The sequence below is a fragment of the Plecotus auritus genome (assembly GCF_963455305.1).
Source record: "Plecotus auritus genome assembly, chromosome: 7".
NCBI lineage: Eukaryota > Metazoa > Chordata > Mammalia > Chiroptera > Vespertilionidae > Plecotus > Plecotus auritus.
In genome coordinates, this window is record NC_137774.1 from 147,536,711 (window position 1) to 147,557,956 (window position 21,246).

Sequence of the window (21,246 nt, forward strand, 5' to 3'; positions counted from 1 at the left end):
TTTTAAGAGTCAGTCTTGCCACCACTGAGGTAATGCGGGAAGAGAAGGCAGAATTAATTGCCTGTTTGACCTTAGGCCAGCCATGGTTTTCTCAATAAAATGTGGACCTTGGTACTACCAGGTGCTGGTATGAGGATTACATAAAGTAACAAACACTAGGGTAGCTCATTGTAATCATCCAGTAAGTGGCTCTTACCACGAATGAATCGTTTCCCACCCATAGAACTAAACAGAAAGTAGAATGGGGCCCTTCTAAGCCCCTCCGATGGTGTTGGCTGTGCCAATCCAGCCTGGAGACTCGGCCAAGGGTTGGTGGAACCAGTGACGCTGCAGAGAGGGAGGCAGGGGCCCTCTGCAGCCGCCCAGACGTTTCTTGCTGAAGTTTCCCCATGTATACTGTACCGGAGCACTTACAAATTGGACTGGAAAGTCAAAGGTAGGACTATTCAACAAGTGATGCGAATATGAGAAAACTAGAAACCACTTAATTCACTGAATCAGAAAAAATCCACATTGTTGAAGCTGTTTGAGGATTAATACCTTAGGTGAATGCCAAAGTCACAGAATATCTTAATTTCTTTGTAGGATTTGAAGGAACTCTCCAGCGTGTAGCCTTGTGTTAAGTGGGACAGAGGGTAACAGTTAGGAGAATGGTCGGCAGCTGTGCCCAGATTGCTAAATAATGGATTCCTGTCCACAGGGAGCAAAGTCTCAGGTGCCTCCGATAAAAGGTCATGTCCTTGGCTCCTGGTCCTTCCCAGCTCTGAGGATGAAACAAGTCAGCGATCACTGAGTCAAGAATTTAAAAACCTGGCGAAGCTGGAAGTCTATGAACGCACTGGAGCAAGTTCAGAGTCCGGACCTGGGTGGGCGGGGCAAGGCTGGCGGACAGAACGGGGAAGCGAGTGCCCTTAAGCGGGGACCTCACTGAAAACGCTCCGAATCGTACCACCGTCCAGTTAAGGTCGGTGTAATTTACCGGGAGAAGGGGACAAGCCTGCGGGAGCGTGAGGGTTCCCGGGTACCCAGGCACTGGAGAGCCGCTGGTGAGGCCAGGGAAAAGCGCACGGTGACCCGACTTGAGGAAGCGGGCGGGGACAGGGACTGGAAAACCCTGAGAAGCACTAGGGTATCCCACGCACTTTCTCCCCTCGATATCATACGCTTTCACGCCTTTTTTTGGTGCAGGAATTAAACGTGCCCAAGTGGAGCCCCGTTCGCCCCTCGCGTGCGCTCTGCAAGGCTGACGCAAGCGGTACCCAGAGGCCACTGACCCTCAGGAGCGGCTTGACTCCGGCGTTGCCTGGCAACGGCGCCGCGAGGGGGTTGGCAGCGTCAGGCCCCGTGACCTTCCCGGGACTCGCACTTCCTGATGCCCCCAGAAGTGACGTAACTGCAGGCTACGCCCCTAGCAGAGGCGGAAGTGGAGCTACCCCGAGGCGTTCCGTGTAGCCTCCGACTCCCCAGTCTAGCTGCATACCTGGGCCCATGGCCGCCTACCCCTACCGCCCGGGCCCCGGGACCGGCCCAAGCCCCAGCCCACCCGTGGGCGCGGCGCTGCCGGACCAGAGCTTCCTGTGGAACGTCTTCCAGAGGTGAGATCGGGCGCGCGGGCGCTTACGGGAGTCCGCCGGCTTCCGCTCCTCTTCCCGGCCTCCTGCCCCATTCCCTCGCCCCCCCCCCCCCCGCCCCCGGCCTCTCCCCAGATTGCACTAGGGCCACCCCCGGCCTCTCCTGCTCCATTTTCCACCTTCTCCTCTTCCCCGTCTCTCCCCGGTCTCTGCTCCGCCTCCCCCAGCCTTCCCCTGGCCTCCTGGCCTCCTGCCCTCCTGCCCCATCCTTCTTCCCCCACCCCCCTAACTTTTCCCGAGGCCTCCGCTCTGCTCACTCCCCTCCTGTCCCACGCCCTGTGTCCCATTTTGTCTCAGGGCTTCTCCCTCGCCGCGGGCCCCTCCTTCGCACTGGCCCTTCCCGAAGTGTGGCGCCTTCCGTAGACTCCCTGGAGCTCTGCCTTCATCCCCTACCCCCTAACAGCCGAGTGCCCGCAGTTGAGGGGCGGGTTCTTGCTCCTCTGGGAGAGTCTCCTGGCGATGCTAGTTTTAGATAAACAGAAACAAGACTCTGCTCCAGCACTATTAAAATGGCAGCAGTCGGGAAAGAAGCTAGAACGTGATGGCCGCCGGGACAGGTGCTCTTTTACCTGGGCTCCTTCTGACCATGGCCGTCCTTCCGGTGAATGAATGGGGAAAATTGAGTGACTCATGGTGAGGGAATGACTTGGTTGAGAGAAAGGAAAAAGAGAGAAACTGGTGCAGGCATAACTCAGATCAAGGGATAATCAAAGAGAAAGACCTGGGAAAGGAAAACGAGAGTGAAAAAATGACTAGGTCACTTTGGGGAGAACCAACGTGGACTTTAGCAGGTGGGAGTGCTTCGGCTAGGTGAAGGAGCTCCAGAGGCAGAACAAAGTGAAAGGAAGGAACATGCCAGAATTAATGTAGGATGGTCAGTGGGGTTAAACGTTTGTGCTTGCCATGATTTGCTTTTCATACACTGTTAATCACCAGCTGAATTGGTCTTGATTTTGTAGGGTTGATAAAGACAGAAGCGGGGTGATATCCGACAATGAGCTTCAGCAAGCACTCTCCAATGGTGAGTGAGACCTGGACATCAGGACTTCTACACGGCAAGCCTGACACACCTGTTATTATTGGCACGTGGTGGAGGTGCTTCTGATTTATTTTGCCCAAGCGGTTTCTTGGTTGTCAGTGCCACTCCAAATGCTTTTCAGAACAACTGCGTGGATGAGCATAGGGAAACACTGGTAGAGAAACGCGGGTTGGAGGGTAGGTTTTTGGGAGGGATAGGAAGTTTAGCTTTGTACAGCAGATATCTTTCAGGTGTCTTGAAGATCATTGAATTTCTTAGGTAATCTTTGCAACCCTTCTGGAGGGGATTACAAAGGTCCCAGAGGCCACCGGACTGTGGGGAGGTGGTCTTGTCAGTGGCAGAATTATAGGCATTCAGATAGGAATGAGGGTTACAGCTCTTGTGGGTGGTGTGTTGCCAGCTCTCCATGGAGTTGAGTTCTTGCTGGTTTCAACTTGATTAATTGGGGAAGTACTATTAGAGTTACACTAGCCAAGTACAAGACAGGGTTAACTAGAGAGCTATCCAGAGCACTGAAAACCAGCAGGCTACAGTCTGGCAAATCCTGGGTTAAAACTTCCTAAGTGTTGACCAAAATGGATGATTTCTTCGCATCATATGTTAATTGTGATCAGATGTTAAAGATGTTGTCAGCCACAGTGAGAGTGCCCTACTGGCTAAGGCTTTTCTTTTGAGCTTTTTTGCAGTGAGGACTGATTTATGATTCATTTGGGACATCCCCTTTTGTTCATTTGCTATAAGTTTTGAGAGTGCAGCCCAGGTTTGTGTGAAATTGTTAGTTGATAGTGATGGTCAAATACTCAAAATTGCTGGAAGGGGTGGGCTCAGTGGGGTCACTGGGGTCAGCCTGCCTGGATTCAAATCCTGGCTTTACCAGTTCTAGGAATGTGGCCCTGAGCAAGGACTTGACCTTTCTGGAGCTGTGTCCCACAGTTACTGGGCAGGTAAATTGAGAAAATGCATGCAGAACACTGGTGTGAGCCTGGCACCAAGCAAGGGCTCAGTATTGTTGCTGGGATGAGGAATAGTTACTGCCACTGTTACTGGCCAAAGAGCCAGCTCGAGTCTTTGATGGCTTTTCTTTTCCTAATGACAGTGATGAGATGGTTATCACCTACTGAATATCCACTACATGTGGGCACAGTGCTGGTGCACAGCAGGGCTGCCGCTCACATTCCATCTCAGGTTTACCGCTCAGTCAGGCCCTCACTGACCCTGGTGCTTCCCCACCTGTCTCTCCATGTAGGTGACCACCTAATGTGGGACCTACAAAACATTCCAGAACATTCCAGAGGCAGCCATCATCCAACAGACCCTTCCCTGGGAACGTGTAGGCTCTGAGTAACCCAGCCTGCTCCTTGTCTGTCTCTCCTCCCTGTAAGGTGGATTCCACCCATCCCCCCAGTCTTCAAACCCCTTTCCTCCCACATCAGTGTGTGCCCCGCCCCCTTTGAACAGCATTTCTTTTTCCTTGATGTGTTCCTTTCTCTCCTCCTATAAACATTTTTGTAGCTATCTCCTAAATGAGGGCCAGCGGGTTACTGGGTAGACAGTGTTGGTTCTTTTCACTCCTCCCTGAGTTCCTGTAGCTGATATAAAAGAAGTTATTTTCAGTTCTGATTTTTCTCCCAGGAATGGGCTTTTGTTTTCATATTAGAACTGGCCTTTGGGCTATTTCAGAAAGTCATTTTAATTAGTTTATTGCTGGTGGGAAACTGAAGTTACAGAACAGCATAGCCTCTCACTTTAGTTAGACCTGTGGTTTGGCATGCTCCCTGTTAAAGTCGAGCTGAAACCACCTTGGAAAAGGGGTTTTGTAGGTCCCACACACTGAGTCCTTTGTACAAAAGCCTCCAAAAATGACTGCTCTCAGGACGTGTGTGGTCAGTGGGTTTGAAAAGAGAGAGGACTGTTCTTGTGCCTTGGTTTTAAAATAACCTTTCACAAACTGTCTTGACTTTTAGGTGTTTTTTAAAAATTTGCTCTAGCCCCTTTTTTTGTGCTTTAAGGTTTGCTTTAACCTAAGATATTGATGTTTTTTGAGGAGGTATTTTTAGCTATGCTTTAAAAAATAGTAATTCATATTTTAAGGTATTTTTATAAAAATAGAGTTCCAGCTATCTTGAGGAGCCCATATTTGAAGAAATGAGACCATCCAAGCAGATAGCCCCTACAGTTGCATCCCTATCCTGCCCCAGCCCAGTGTCGTGGGTGATGGTGCTTGTTGCCCAGATGCAACAGAGGGAGTTAAGATTCGCCCCCAGCCCCATCTGCCTGTATGGGGATGAGGGCTGACTCATCAGGCTGGGTTACTCAGAGCCTCCACGTTCCCAGGAAGGGTCTGTTGGATGATGGTTGCCTCTGGAATGTTCTGACTGATCAGAGTGCACATTGCATCCATTTGCTTGGATAATTCACACTGAGAGTTTGGGGATGGCAAGCACCTTCTCTTGGCATCTGTAGCTTCCGTGACTGTTCACCAAGAGAAACCCTGGGCTCCCAGGCTCAGGAGAGCTTCCCTGGTGGACAACACTTTATGTGGGTCGCCAGCCGTTGTCCTGTGTGAGTTCATGGGCGGCTCTGGAAGCAGTGCCTGGTCTCCCCCAGACTTGTCCTCATGCCTTTCCTGGTCTTACTCTCTGTCCTTTTGCTCTAACAAACTGACCATGAATGTTGTTGTCCTAGCTAGTTGTTGAGCCTGAGAGAGGTCTGGGGACCCTCAGTACAGCCTGTCACATCTGCTCTTCTTAGAAACCCACCAGAGTTTCAGATAGAAACAAGGAAGGTTGGACTTGGGCAGGTCACAGCATTTCTGGTCTCTGTCTTTGGGTGTATGTGAAAACAGGACGACTGGAAGTTGAGATCCCTTTTCCCCTCCAGCCAAGCCCATCTCCACCAGCTCCCACCCTGCCTGGCCCAGAACTGCAAGACACTGTCGGATCTACCGGAATGGAGTTGACAGTGTTCACCTTAGACACTTAGATTGTTTTCATTTTCATTAATGTAACTACTGCAGTGATTGGACCCAGAGTTTCATAGAACAGGTTTCTAAAAGGGGCATTTATTAGATCAAAGAGTGTAGGCATTGTACTGTTGGTCAGTCTTCAGATGGCTTTTCAGGAAGGCCATATTTCCAGTCATAGCTATTTGAAGCATTAACGGAAGATGACTGGTGAAATGTAGGATTTTGCTGAACCTGAAGAGGCATCGAAGTCCTCACAAACCATGCGCTGAACCGCATGTGGACCCTGTGGTGCTTCCACCCCCTCGTCACAAGTTCCTCTGGCAGAACAGCCCAGGACAGCTGGACTCTGGGTCTGCTGTAGGGAAGCGCAGAGATCGCCAGTGATGAAGGGAAGTCTGTTAGGACTTAACCCTTCACCATCTCTAAAGTCTACATCAACCAAAATTTGTGGTTAATAGGACATAATTTCAAGAAAGAAAACTCTTTGGATAGTAAAAACAGAATATATTATCACAGAGCAGAGTGGGATTTCTCCTGTCGAGAAGGGAACAGATATAAATTCCTAAATTCATTTATGTACTTGGAGTTTAAGTGGGAAAACGCTGAAGCCCCCAGTGATGACTGACCGACCACCCTGCAGATGGCAGCGTGTTCCGTAAGCACACTGTTCGTGCAGCATTGCTTCTTAAGGTTTTAGTACTGTTCCCAAACTATCGGTGAAGTGTTGAGTATTCACCTTACGGAGAAATAATAGTATGTTTCTGTTTTCTTTGGTTGAGATGAAGTTGAGACAAGACTTATGCATACAGTGAACATATATTTCTGTGGAGGAGTCTGACAGGAAATCTGTTGCTTCAAATATTCCTGGACACGGTGGTTACTGGGAAGAACAGATGGGAATGTTTGAATTTGCAGCTGGCCCAGGAAACCTGGGATAGAGGCTCGCTGGAGGAGAAGGGCTTGTGGACAAAACCCACCTATAGAATGTGTCCTCTGCCTTCAGCAAGTGCTGTTGAAATTGCTTTATTGGCATTGCAGTGTGATTTCCTGCAGAAACCTGTTTAGGTTTTCAGGCTGACACTCAGGTGCATTTAATGCTTAATATAACCAAAATGTGAAATGTCTACACACTGCGTTTAGGCTTCATTGTGGGTTGGTAAGCTTTGATGTAGCCTGGGAACCAGGCCACAGGACTTGCACGCAACAAGGAGTCAGTTACCTGTTGGCTGTTGTTATTGCCCCTGGTTGCTGTAGAGAGTTAGGTCCCATTTGGTTAACAAGGACAAATGGATGTCTATATCCTTGGTTCTACCTTCCAGGTCTCTCCATCATTGATTCAGCCCCACACCCTCCAATCCTCAGGCTCCCCAGCACAGTTGGGTCCCCTGGGCCTGCCTCTTTGAGGTGCGCCATCTGTGCACTCGCCACGAGAGTGCCTGTTTTGCAGCCTTATTTAATAGTTTACTTGTACTGCTCTTGTTGAACACTTGTTCCACCAAGCCATTTGCTGACGGCCGGGGTTGATGTGTGCAGTTGGGATGGACTGTGGGTGCAGCCTCATCTCTGAAACCCCTCCAGCTCTGCATAGCCAGCTCAGTTTAGCCCAAACTCACAACTCATCCCCTATGGCCACTTAGTCTGCATCAGGTGGAGGGAACAGGACGGAAGGGAGAGATTCCAGTGGGTACCTATGGTTTCTGGCTTCTGGTCAGTGGAGGGTTATCTTCTGTGAAAACCAGTTCATTGCATGGAGCCACTAAGGGAGGGAGGGGACAGCAGGCATAGGTGAAGCGGTGAGAGTCCCCTGTATGTGGAATTTTCCTGTAACATAGTTTTCTTTTTACACTGGTTTCCAATAATACCGACTTTTCCTCATACCTTTCTATACATACTCCTGCTTACCTTCCCCCCCAAAGGTCTGTGACACCTGCACACAGGTGCTGTCCAGCACTCGTGTGTCATGCCCAGGGACAGGTGAGCCCCTATTCTCTTGGGAGGACTGGCCTTCTTGGAATAATGGCCGTCGCAGGTGTCTGAAGGGGCAGTCAGAAGGTGCGGGCAGAGCATATGGAGTTACCTTAGCGACCTGGAGTGTGGGGCATTCAGTGAAAGCTCCCTGAGGAAGCATTTCACCCAAGGCTTAAGAGGGGAGGTAGGAGTTGGGTGGAGGGTGTGCATGTATTTGGAGGGGCATGTGTGAGGGTGAGAGAAGCCTGCACAAGCCCTGAGTTGGGTAGGAGTGGCACTGGGGAGGTGCTGCAGGGCCCCGTGTCCCTGAGTGTGAGGCGTGGCACCTGCAGACTCTCCAGCCCTCGGCAGCTCAAAGGTCGGAAGTGGATCTCGGTGTGCCCCCCAGAACTGAAACGGGTGTGTGTGTGTGTGTGTATTTAAAAAGGGGGGGGGGTCTTTTTATATAAGTGGGGGATGGGCAGAGATACTGCTTTGCCCCACATTAAAAACATTTTTTGACTTTGTTTTTACTGAGAGTAAGAATCAATAAAGGTACAAATCGCTCTCTCTTACTTTAGTTCCTGTTTGTTTTCAGGCACCTGGACTCCATTTAATCCTGTGACTGTCAGGTCAATCATATGTAAGTAAGGGCGCCAGCGTCCTGCCTGTGCAGGTAGACAGGGGTGGGCTGCTGGTACAGCGTGTGCTTCCTGCCTTATTCTCCCTAAACTCTAGTCAGGTGTGGGCCTTTATCCCGCCCTTCTGTCCCCTCACTGACTCTTTACTGTCAATTTTTGTCCGATCATTCCTTCCAACCCTGAAGATTTCATGAACACACCGGACTACACGCCCCACACGCAGCCCTTATCCTGTATAACCACTGACTGGAGCAATCCCCATGTTTTTTATTACATGAAACTTCACTGAATGTAGTGTACTTCTGACCAAACTGAGAGCATTCAGGCTATAGGCTTCCATCATCTCCTTGCCTAAAGAGACACCATATGATTTATCATTTTCTTTATGGCAGTAATTCAGACAGAGTTTTTATATCATATATTTTAGCCATTTTGCAAATTCTTTTTTTATTGATTTTTTTACAGAGAGGAAGGGAGAGGGATAGAGTTAGAAACATTGATGAGAGAGAAACATCTATAGCAGCCTCCTACACACCCCCCACTGGGGATATGCCCACAACCAAGGTACATGCCCTTGACTGGAATCAAACCTGGGACCCTTCAGTCTGCAGGCTGACACTCTATCCACTGAGCCAAACCGGTCGGGGCGCAAATTCTTTAATAGATTTTTAAAAATTCTCACCTGAGAAGTAAGGATATATTTTTTCCCATTGATTTTAGAGTGATTGGAAGGGAGATGGGAGAGGGGAGAAAGAGAGAGAGAGAAACATCAATGTGACAGAGACACATTGGTTGCTTCCCACATGGGCCCCGACTGGGGGCAAGGATCGGACCTGCAATCCAGGTATGTGCACCTGACTGGGAATCGAACCTGAGACCCTCTGATGTGCAGGCTGGTGCTCTAGCCACTGAACTACACCAGCCAGGGCAGCCATTTTGCAATTTTATGTACGTATAGTGGTAGTTCTTTTGTATTTGGACCTGAAATTGGGATGGTTTTTTTTAAAAAATGAAAGGCAGGTCTAAGAAAACATTGAAGCCAGTAGAATCTCTTTCTCATTGAGTGGCCTCCGCTGGAGGATGTCGGTCCTGGGAAATGGAGGGGGCCCCATGTTCTAGGCCCAGAACTAGGAGCTGGGAGTAAGGGGCACTTAGCTCCGGCATCTTCAGAGCACCCACAGTGGCCGTGCTTCTGTAGAACCTACTTCAGTGTAAAGTACCCTTCTTATTGTGGCTCATAGTGTGTGTTGCTTCAATTTTCTTTTTCTTGGCGGGCTGTGGCTGGGTGACAGTCCCCCTACCCCACCCCAACAGAGGTGATCTTGCCCCTGACTCAGCCAATGAACATGATTAACAACACTTAGGGATTCGCTGGCTGAGTGCCATGCTGGGGAGGTAACTGCTGTGGCTGTGTTTCTTGCTGATTAACATCGAGATTCCATTTATTGGGCACCACTTATGCTCCTTTTTTTCTCAGCAATGTTTGACCGTGAGAACAAGGCTGGTGTGAACTTCAGCGAGTTCACAGGCGTCTGGAAGTACATCACGGACTGGCAGAATGTCTTCCGCACCTACGACAGGGACAACTCGGGGATGATTGACAAGAACGAGCTCAAGCAAGCACTTTCAGGTTTTGGTAATTCACTTACCTTGATTGTGTAGCATGTTTCATTTTGGAACCTAGGTACCATTGAAGTTCTTTTACTTTGTTCAACTTAGTGATTTTTTAACCCAGTCTATGTGAAATTTTTGTTTACATTACACAGACTTATATTTTGATATTACTGGAGGAGACTTTTATGCATCTTTTAAATGCAGTTTTTCATCCAAAATGAGATAGGGGCTATGCAATCGTTTATCTTTTGTGAATTGGAATGACGTCACAAGCACATTGAGAATGTAGCTTTGAAACAATTTAAGTGAAAAAGATAGTGTAGGGTAGCGTATATTTCATGAAACACCAAAATACACAGAAAGATGATAAAATACCCATAAGTGACGATTCCCTAAGCTCTAGCGCATATCTAGGGCCTCAGGTAGAACATTAGAGGCAGCGCGAGCTCCCATTCTCAAGTGCGTGTCAGGGTGTGCGTGTGCTGTGCCATGCCGTGTCGTGAGGAGTGTGCCCATGGTACCTTTCCAGAGTGGATCAGCAGGCCTCTGATACCCATGGATCTGAGGGGGAGTTGGGATTTTTTTTGTAGAGGAAAAACTGAAATATTGGGGTCTTGTTCAAGGTTTGAAGTTACACTGAGATTCTAATTTGAGACAATTTTACTTGGCTCAGTGTTCACTGGGCCCATATTACAAAACCCCTCCTATGTTTTTCTTAAAAGGTTTCTTATAAATGCCTTCCAGAAGAAAATAAAACTTAGATTATAATGTACTATTTTCTAGGTATTTCGAGTTTTAATAATATGGTTAACATGGTCCTGCCCTCTTCATTTTTCTCTGGTCATGTTCTTTATGATGGTCTTCTCTTTCTATCACTTTCTTTTCTTGCCTTATGAACTCAGACATAGTACCAGGTGGAGGCTGTGTGATGGCACAGGAAGTCTGTTTGGAGCTCACCAGGTGTGTTCAGAATTTGGGCAAGACATGGACCTCAGGTTCTTAAGAGTTGGAACTCAGAATGCAACTAATCTTGCTCTGCCCTTAGGTGGGAGACTGATGGGAGCCTGGGGAAGGAGCCAGGGGCCTGCCAGGCTGGGGAGAATGTGGGAGGAGCCCAGATCCTAGGAGTGATTTCTAGTCCTGTGACCTCAGGTGTATCACGGAACACAGAACTGCATTTTTAACCTTGCGAGGCCCAGAGCCCTCTTTTTACTTAGTGCTGTGACCACCGGGTCCCTGGAGCTCATGTGGAAAGACTCTCAGGCCTCCCAGTCCGGGTCAGACCCAGTGTGTCTGCAGCTGCGGCGGAGCTACGCAGGCCCGGCAGAGACTCTCATCAGGGCTGGCAGGCCCTCCCACTGTCGGTGCTGAGATCTTCCTGACTTCTGAGTGTTTTTCTAGAGAAAGTAAATATTCTTTTGCAGCACTTCTTCAGTTATTCCAAAAAGTTTCTTCCTGTGATTGGTTCTTGATTTTTTTTTCCCCCCAGGGCTTCTCCGAAGCCTTTTCTGTGAAAGAAACATTGTCATCATTTTCCTGCTTTATTTTGGAAGATTTTCTGTTGTAACTTAGGAAATGTGCCACAGAAGCAAAAAGTTCCCTTCAGTCTTGACCCCTAAGAATAAGTATCTTGCCTTGGGTCAGAGGTGGATGATTTTAGCTCAGCAGAGGCTTGAGGGAGTCAGGGGGTTGAGCACTACGGTGCCCTCTGACCTTTGTCAGCTCCATGGGGGTGTCTCAGGCCAACCCTGGCAATGCTGTGTGATTGACTAGCACACATTCTGGATTTGATAGTCCATTCATTTAAAAATTTTTATTAGTAGGTGCTATATGCCGTGAACAGAGACATAGAAAGGAGAACGTGCACGTGGCCTAGCCCTCCCTCTCGCCAGCGCGGGGTGGAGTTCACTCAGCACTAAAGGCCTTGGGGGCAGCTCTGCTGCGCCCAACTCCCCTTTCCTCCACCCGGCCCTGGCGGCCACTGAGCCAGTGCAATGTTGATTATGAAAACTTTGTGAAAGTGTAATGAACCTTAAACTTATCACTCGTTTCCACCTTTTTGCTGCATTTTTTTGTCCCCATTTTATGCTAAAGCAGAAAGGTGCTCAGCCACAGGTCAGGGTGTGGCACTGTGCCAGCACTCCAGGTTTGAAGGGCAGCCAGTCCCGACCAGGGCCCCAGGCTGTGGGGGCAGGGCCATGAGCAGAGGGCACCTCCTTTTAATTATTGTTACTTGGATTTTCACTGGAAGGACCTCGTAGAGAACTGACTGCTCCCAGATAAATAGTCTTTCCATGGCTTGTACATCATTTATTTTTCTTGTCTGACTTCCTTCACTTTTGTTTCCCTGCAGTAATATTGAGGACCAGGGACACTGGAAGTTAACGCCAGGGGTGATACAAGTTGCTTCCCTTGTCGTAGATTGTGGAGTTACTGTGTCATTGTTACAATCTTGTCGGGCAGGAGACCATTGCACCCTGAATGGGCACGGCCTTGTCACTGTGTCCTAAGGTCGGCCCTCACCAGCCTTGGCCTGTCTTACCTGACCACAGGCACAGGTGCTGGTGTGAGGAGATAAGAATCATAGGGGCAGGAGGAGTGGCAGCTGTCGCTTTCTGACTAAGTCGGGCATCCTGGCTTCTACTCAGCTTGCAGGGAGGGGGGCCCTGGATGCAGAGCACACTGGCCACTCAGAAAGGTACCATCACATGCTTGCATGTTTGAATCTTTTCCAGTAAAGTGTTAAGTGTTCATACGGGTAATTAACTGTGAAATTCACTCAGACAGTGGGTGTACATTCCTTGCAAAGACTGCAGCAAGACTGAAAATCAGTAAAAATACTTTGGCAACTGGATCTTGTCTCCTGACTAAGTAAGGATACCATGGTCATACAGGTAGTGGTATGACGAGGGGAGGGAGGGAAAGGCAGTAGGTGTCCTGGTTTAGTTGGCCCCCAGGGGTGTCCCCATCTTCAGAGCCACCTTCCTGCTGGAGAACTTTTCAAGACACATCTGGTAAATTGCAAACGGAATCAGTGACCCTCTGAGTAACATTGGATTGAACTTTGAGAGGCTACCTTACTCCTTGTAATGTTCAGTTTCCTAGTTCATTTCTATGGGGAAATACCTGTCACTGAGTCTGTTTCCTTAGGTTTACATTTTGTTTAATTGGAAGATGTCAGTGATATTTTATCTTTCAAAACGAGATTCTCTAGTAATGAGTTAACCCAGGGCAGCTGAATTATTCAGAACTTTCATGTCTAGGTTAATAAATGTAATAAAATCTATCGGTAAAGGGCTTTTTAAAAAAATCCTCGCCAGAAGGTAAGTTTTTATTGATTTTAGAGAGAGGAAGGGGGAAGGAGAGAGAAAACATCAAAGTGACAGGCAAATATTGATCAGTTGCCTCCCATGAGTGCCTTGACTGGGGATCAAACCCACAACCTTTTGGTGCACGGGATCACACTCCAACTAGCTGAGCCACCCGGCCAGAGCTATAGGGCTTTTTAAAATGATCACTGCGCTGCATTCAAGAAACGTCCTGGCTGCCCTGTGGGGTGGTCTGTAGGATAGCCACCTTGCGGAGTTCAGAGTGATGCGAACTAGTGAGTTCACGGGATCCTTCAACTCGCAGTGTGGTCCTGCCTCCAGTTACTCCTCCCCCTCCAGGGAGGTGCTCTGGCCTGCCAGCAGTGGTCACCGCTGAGTGACTGGCGTAGCTTAGTGCATTGGAATAAATGTGTGCTGTGTGTTCCCTCCCCAGCCCAGACCGTTTATCCTGAGCTGTGATAAGAGGCATGTGTCTGAGGCGAGAGGGGTACTGAAGGAAGCGCCCTCTCCTGGCACGCTATTTACTCTGATTCCCTTTCAAGGCTACCGGCTCTCTGACCAGTTTCATGACATCCTCATTCGAAAGTTTGACAGACAAGGACGGGGACAGATCGCCTTTGACGACTTCATCCAGGGCTGCATCGTCTTGCAGGTAATTGGGCTCCTTGGAGAGAAAGGGAAGTGCCATTCTGGGGTTTGGGATTTAATGGAGTCAGACACACATAAAATTAGTTCCTGGATCTTCTAAAAGTTGTCTTGCCTTTGGAGAAGTATCTACAGTATTTTTTTCTGTTACACAGAGGTGTAAACAGTAGTGCTCTTTCTCCCCCTGCAAATATTATAAAGCAGTCCATTCAGAAGAGGTTGTTGTCCCATGTCCAGTGGGTTAGTTACATGTTTACTCTGCTATTTTTGTTGTATTTTTATTCTGAGGAAATGGGTAAACTTTCCATGTGGCCTTCCTTCTGTTCTGCCTTCCTGTGTGAGGTGAGCTCTAAATCCCCAACCTGGCTCCCAAGTCCTTGGGTCCTTGTGCGGTGTTGGTGCAACTCTTGAGTTGCTGACCGCTGCCCGTCGCGTTTCCCCACACGTTTCTGAGATGTCCATCCTGTGGCCTCACACTTTCCCTCCAAGAGAACTAAGTGCAGAGCTTAACGAGCCCACCCAGAGACACCCTCTTAAGACAGAAGAGTAATCTATCTTGCGCTGGCTGTTCCCACCCTGTTTCTAGGTCCCTGCTTCTGTTTCTAGGTAGGGATCCGAGTTCCATATATTTTAAGCTTTAGAACTAATAAACTTATATCTTTCAAAATTTTTGTTATGACAAATTTCCCCAAAAAATAACAGTAGCAGAGACACCAGTAAAATGAACCCAATCTCTCAGATTCAACATTATCACCCATGCCATTGAATTATAATAACTATAACCCCCATCCGGCATTATTCTGGAGCAAATTCCGCTTATGGAAAAGAGTGTTTTTCCATTAATATTTCAGTAGAGCCCATCTCTAGAAGATAAGTCATTGCAACTTGAATCCAAGTTGAGGTTCCATCTTGTCAGCTTTAGGATCCACTGAAGGTGTGAACAGCATGAGGTTTTTTAATGCAATTTGGAATTTTTGAAAACATTCTCACATTTTTTAATTTTCCCATTCAAATGATAGGTCAGTCAAAAGTGAAGTTTTTCTGATTTCTTTACCGGTGAATCTGGTGGGTTGGTCTCTCCAGATCCAGGTTTGTTAACTCTTATGCTTCAGATCTCTGGGACCTGGAGAGCCTGACCTCGTTCTGCCTCGTTCTGCCTCGGGGTCTGTGAGGCTGGGTGACGGGTTAGCAGTTTGAACACACTAGGAAAGGTGCAGTGTAAAATCTCATTATGGTCTGTATCTGATTTGCTTTAGAATCAGGACTTTCATTTGAAGTTATGGCCCCTAGTAAACATCTGATCTTTGTATTTCTGCCTAAGCAAAGGTTACTGCATATAGGCTCAGCAGCTGAGGTGATGCGATGAATCCCCGAGAAGCTCCCTGGGGGCTGAGGACAGGCCAGCCACTGCCTCCAGGCAGGCTTCCAGCTATGTCTGGCCTCATTGCCAGTTTCTAGTCCCACCCACCCTTCCAGAATGACCCTGAATGCTGGAAAGAGGTGGGGCATTGAAAAGAAAACTGCAGGCCACGAATAAAAAGCCTTGAAAATATATTCCTCGTTCTGCCTCTTTTCGAAAAGAAAAAGGCTTTTCGAAAATTGTTTCTGATAAAATAACATGAAAATTTTAGAAATCTTGGAGAAATACAATGAAAACATAAAGATTGCCCAGACCTGGCCGGGCAGCTCAATTGGCTAGAGTGTCGTCCTGATAATGCCAGGCTTGTGTGTTCGATTCTTTGTCAGGGCACATATAAGAATCAACCAGTGAATGCATAAATAAGTGAAACAACAAATTCATGTTTTTTTCTCTCTCTTCCTCTTTCTCTTTTCTTCTTTCCTCTCCCTCCCTCCCTCCTTTCCTCTCCATCTAAAATCAATAAATTTAAAAAAATCAAAAGGAGAAAGAGAGACTGCCCATTGTTCTTCAAGCCAGAGTTAGGTGCTGCTGGTGGTCTCTGCTGCTGTCTTGCACACATGCTGGGATGCTCCTGGCTGACACCGAGGATACTGCAGCAGGCGCAGCCCACATGGCCAGGCTCCAGCCTTTCTCCGGGCCCCGCCCTGGGCAGCTGGCTGGGCACCCAGGCCATAATGAATCTGGGCGTTGTTTTCTTCTCTTATCATTATAATTCTGCAGAATCTGTTGTGGTTGCAGCCCTGTCCTCGGGGGCAGCCCTTACCTGACTGTCCTGCCTTTGAGTACCAATGGTCTCCTGCTCCTGACCTGACCTGGATGGTCAGGCTTATGAGTAAATTAAGGTGGAGCCCTGGGGTGGGGGATCCGCAGACAGGAGGATTGCGGGGGGCGGGAGGGGGGCGCAGGATGGACCCTGAGCTGGCAGAGGAAGACCTGCCCTTGCACGATGTGTGCTGGCCCTTACCTGCTGGGGCAGGTTCTTAGGGAGGGGCCCTGGGATTAGGCAAGGATCCCCACACGTGCCTCCCTGTGCTGGTTTCATCAGTTAGGGAATGTGGAAACATGAGTGCTGCTGAAATTGGGTTCCTAAATGTCTTTTTGCCAAATTTATTTTGTTCCTTTAATATCAAAATCTAAATGCCTGTGGTTTTCTTCCTCAGAGATTGACAGATATATTCAGACGCTACGATACAGATCAGGACGGCTGGATTCAGGTGTCATATGAACAGTATCTCTCCATGGTCTTCAGCATCGTATAACACTGGCCTTTTACAAATAGCAACATGACTTCTGGAAAAAAAAAGACTGAAAATGCCAAATCTCTTACCGTTAGTGAAACGGAGCACAAATGCAGTTGTCTTTATATAGTTAATATTTGGGGACCCAACTGTACATATGTGGATAATCTGATTAACATTTTTGCGGTTGTAACAATAGTCATACTGTTATTCAGATACAGGCATTTGATTTGGGACTGTTTAATTGTGCCATGAGGTAAGATATGATAATGTTTCAGGTATTCTGCATGTCAAACATTTATCATGTGCTTTTCTATGTAGCTCCAATTCTATAGTGGAAATACTTTTATTAGCCAATAGGAATTTTAAAATAATACAGAACTTGCACAGAAGGCTTTTCATGTGCCTTACTTTTTAAAAGGGGTTTATTGTATTCATTTGAATATGCAAGGTAAGCAATAAAGCAGTGTACTCCTTGTCGCAGGCCATCTCTGATGTGCTCACGAGGGGAGCTTCAAGGGGCTCGGGACACCTTGAGGTATTTTCGGGTGTCTGCACGACTCACTTGTGCAAATGCTTAGATATAATTCATCCTCTTACAGGAGTGTGTTTAAATTTCATAGAACTTCTTTGAATATAAAAATCCAAATGTAGTTTAGAGGCGTGTTTTTGTCATTTACTAATGATTCACTCTGCCCTGTTACGGTCTGTTTTCAAACATGAAAATGAAGTGAGTGCCCATGACCCTTGGCCCTGCCACTCATGGAATTGCTTTAGGCTGTTTCTGTCCCTCCCCCCCCCCCCTTTTAAATACATTTTTATTAATTTTTTTAGAGAAGAAGAGAGAGAGAGTTGAAACATGGTTGTGAGAAACATCAATCGACTGCCTCCTACTGGAGATTGAGCCCATAACCTGGGCAGGTGCCCTGACTGGGAATTGAACTGGTGACCTCTCAGTTCATAGGACAGTGCTCAACCAACTGAGCCACACTGGCCAGGGCACTTCCCCCTTTTAAGTGTGTTTTCCAAACCATAATTTGGGGGGCATTGTGTGGCTATTTGGGTTCTGGATGGTTGTCAGAAATTGGGTGGCCCTGCATGTCCGTGATTGGGCACCTTGCTGGTTGGGGATATGGGGTCCTGGGCAGGGTGTGGGTTTCTTATCTGTGGTGTCTGATGGAGGGATGAGGACGTCACTGATGAGAATCTGTGGGGCTCAGAGACTGGCCTTGTGAGCTCAGTGCAGCAGGGGTCTCTGAGGATTTCCACTCCTTTTCATGTTGGGTGCCTCTCTGGATGTCGACACTCACGACACAGCACCAGCACATGACCCCAAGTTCTACTTCAGCGATGTCAATCCCCTGACCCCGAGCCCCAAATTTGCAACTACAAGTGGCCTTCAGACCCTAGAACAGGGGTGGGCAAACTTTTTGACTCGAGGGCCACAATGGGTTCTTAAACTGGACTGGAGGGCCGGAACAAAAGCATGGATAGAGTGTTTGTGTGAACTAATATAAATTCAAAGTAAAGGAGCGGAGGGGAGAGCAAGAGAACCCTCCGCTCTTTCGGCTCCGCGGGCCGGATAGAACAGCCGAAAGGGCCGGATCCGGCCCGTGGGCCGTAGTTTGCACGGCTGCCCTAGAACCCAGTTGGTGAGTCTCACACATCCAGGTGCTCAGGTGACTTCTTGGGTTCTCATGAACACGTTGGATTTAACATCTCCATCTAATCCCATACCCACACCCCCTGCACCAGTAATTTCTGCTGCTTCCCTGTCCCCATTCCCGTGCCATACACTAGGCTATTGGAGGAGCCTGTGGATGACACTACTCCCATTTCTCCCTTGATCCCAGGCCTGTAAAGACCCCAACTTAGAGTGAGGGCAGCAGGCATCACCACTAGCCTAGCCTCACTGTGCTGTGCCTCATCCTCCAGATGCTGGCTTTCCCAGTCTACCCACTACCCCCACCTACCTTGCATCTGCAGCACCTGGGGCCCTGGATTCAGCCTGACTCCCAGGAAATGGGATTCTTTGAGCTGATCTTGGAGCAATGGCAGTTCAAGGCGTTGGTAAGACACCTTCCCCCAGGTACACGGGTTTAATCTTCAAGGATCACTCGATGCCATACAGGCTGGATGCTGAGAGACCTGTTCTCTCACACTGTACCAGCCACTGAGGAGATTGTATGATGTCGAGCGGGATTAGGGATGGGAAGATGGACACTTACAAAGAGAAGATCAGATTGTAGGTGGGTTAAGGTCTCATCTTCCCTCATTGGCAGAGCAGTTCCTGTATGAAAATAGTGTGGGCTTCTCAGCAACTCACAGGCGTATGGTGCAGATTCATGTAAGGTACAGATGTGCTCAGGTGTGGTGCAGATAATGAAGTACAGATGTGCTCAGGTGTATGATGCAGATACTCTTAGGTAAAGTACAGGTGTGTGGTGAAGATACTATCAGGTAGGCTACAGATGTGCTCTGGTATTTGGTACTGATGCTCAGGTGTGTGGCACAGACCTCTCAGTGGGAGTGAAAGGTTTTGGCCAGTGGAGGCACAGTGAGGAGTGGGGGACACGGGGCGTGGGGGATGGTTAATGGGGAGGTGTTGGGCAGCCACTGAGGGCTGGGGTGGGACACGAGCCTGCTCTCTGGAAGGCCAGAGAGGCCGGTGAGCTTTGGGGAGGAGTGGAGGGGTCCTACTGGAGGGCAGGGCTACCTGAAGGGTGGTGAGCAAGCCCTGGCAGAGGGGCCAGAAGGTAAAGGACACCAAATGCAGCCCACAAGCAGTCTGCCACATGGGGGCAGTGCAGTCACACCTCAGGGACTCCAGCCACCTCGTTCTGACCTGCCATCATGGAATTTACTGCAGCTACTGAGAAACCAGGGACAGTGGTGGGGAGGCAACAGCGCCCTAGTAGAAACACTGACTTGCAGCGTTACATTCATCACATTGCTTTGCTCAAGCTGCATCTGGTCCACTTGGAGTCCGGTGTTGGGATGAGCAGAGGAAGCACTGCCGGCAGATGGCCTGGCCTGGCAGTCACAGAGGCCACCACTGTACCCAGTCCCTGTCCCCTGTTCCCCTTTTTCCCCATAACTCCTCCCTCATCCTTCACCCCACCCCCGTCGCCCATCCTCAGTCCCAAGTCCCCTATCTTCATCCCCTATCCCCGTCCCTGGTCACGTGCTCTCATGACTTCCTCTCTTGCCATTTGAACATGTGTTGACCCAGCTCCTAATTTGACTTTCAGAGAGATGAACAATTTGCCCAAGACTGTAGTTCTTGCCCAGTTCTTCATGAAGAGTAGTCAGGACACCTGACCTTGGCCACCACCCAGGTCACCACTGAAGTCACCTTTGCCAGCTGGGAGAGTCTCCTGTCCCAGTCTAGATGAATCTGGCCAATGAGGGGAGCAGGTGGGGGTCTGGGGACAGAGAGGGGGGTGTCACCACCAGGGCCCAAGCTGGCAGAGATGGGGACTGTTACTCCTCACCTGGGGAGGGAGAGGGTCGCAGGTGGAGCAGAGGTCAGATCTGTTCTGCCTGCTGTGTGGCTGAGTCTGTCCCCATGGAGTCCCTGCTGGGTTTCCCCTGTCCCCTCTGACCAAGATGCCCACTAGGAGGGGCAGCCGTGCTGCCCTGGATGGCAGGTTCCTGAGGAGCTGGGTGGTGTGTGCCCTTCTCAGACCCAGCCCCTCACACCACATGACAGATGGGCCTGGAGCCAGCTTGGAGTTCGCTGCTTCTCTAGCACTTAAGTGCAGTATGGACTTATGCATGCACATGTGAGCGTGCATGAGCATACGAGTACACGTGTGTATGAGCATGTGTGCGAGTGTGTGCATGTGATTATTTGATCAGTGTCTGACCTCATAGACTAGGAAGCTGGCCCATGTCTGCCTTTAAGAGTGGGAACATACATACCTGGTGGATAAATAGGTAAAGGTGGCAAATCTTACCTGTTTGTGTGTGTGGGCGGGGGGGGGGGGGGGCGGTGGTAAAATATACAAAACAAAAAATTTATATTTTAACTACTTTTAAGTGTTCGTTGGTATTAAGCACATTCACATTGTGCAGTCGTCACCTACATCATCTCCAGAACTTTTCCATCTTCCCAAAATGAAATTCTGTCCCCATGAAACACTAACTCCCCATCCCTGTGCCCAGTCCAGTACCTGCCATCTACTTTCTGTCTCTGAATTCGATGACTCTAGGGACCTCATATAAAGGACATCACAGTATTTGTCTTTTTGTGACTGGCTTATTTCACTCAGCATAGTATCTTCAAGGTTAATCCATATTGCAGCATTTGTCAGATTTTCCTTTTTAAAACTGAATAATATTCCATTGTATACCTGTACTACATTTTGCTCATCCATTCATTTGTCGGCCATTGTAACTAATGCTGCTGTGAATGTGGGTGCACAAATAAATATATCTTCAAGTCCCTGCTTTCAGTTCTTTTGGTTTTATTCCTGGGAGTCGTGGATTATGTGGTAATTCTATATTTAAATTTTTTATTTTTTAAAATATATTTTTATTGATTTCAGAGAGAAATGGAGAGGGAGGGAGAGATAGAAACATCAATGATGAGAGAGAATCATCAATTGGCTGCCTCCTGCACACCCCACACGGGATCAAGCCCACAACTCAGGCATGTGCCCTTGACCGGAATTGAACCCGGGACCCTTCAGTCCGCAGGCCGATGCTCTATCCACTGAGCAAAACCAGCTAGGGCCTATGTTTAAATTTTTGAGGAACCTCCATACTACTTTCC

General features: G+C 48.5%; 1 protein-coding gene across 2 annotated transcripts; it reads left to right on the top strand.

The window, feature by feature from the left end:
• The first annotated feature begins 1,188 nt into the window (after window positions 1–1,188).
• Window positions 1,189–17,122, top strand: PDCD6 (programmed cell death 6). 2 transcript variants are annotated; one of them, XM_080677597.1, is made up of 6 exons: window positions 1,189–1,595; window positions 2,591–2,652; window positions 8,181–8,225; window positions 9,701–9,853; window positions 13,709–13,818; window positions 16,392–17,122. In XM_080677597.1, exons 1-6 carry the CDS (start codon window positions 1,489–1,491, stop codon window positions 16,488–16,490), a joined length of 576 nt encoding a protein of 191 aa, XP_080533723.1. In that variant the 5' UTR covers window positions 1,189–1,488; the 3' UTR covers window positions 16,491–17,122. The 2 variants fall into 2 exon arrangements, with proteins under 2 accessions (XP_080533723.1, XP_080533722.1); XM_080677596.1 differs by having other exon boundaries at window positions 1,399–1,595; window positions 9,701–9,859.
• The last annotated feature ends 4,124 nt before the right edge of the window (window positions 17,123–21,246 follow it).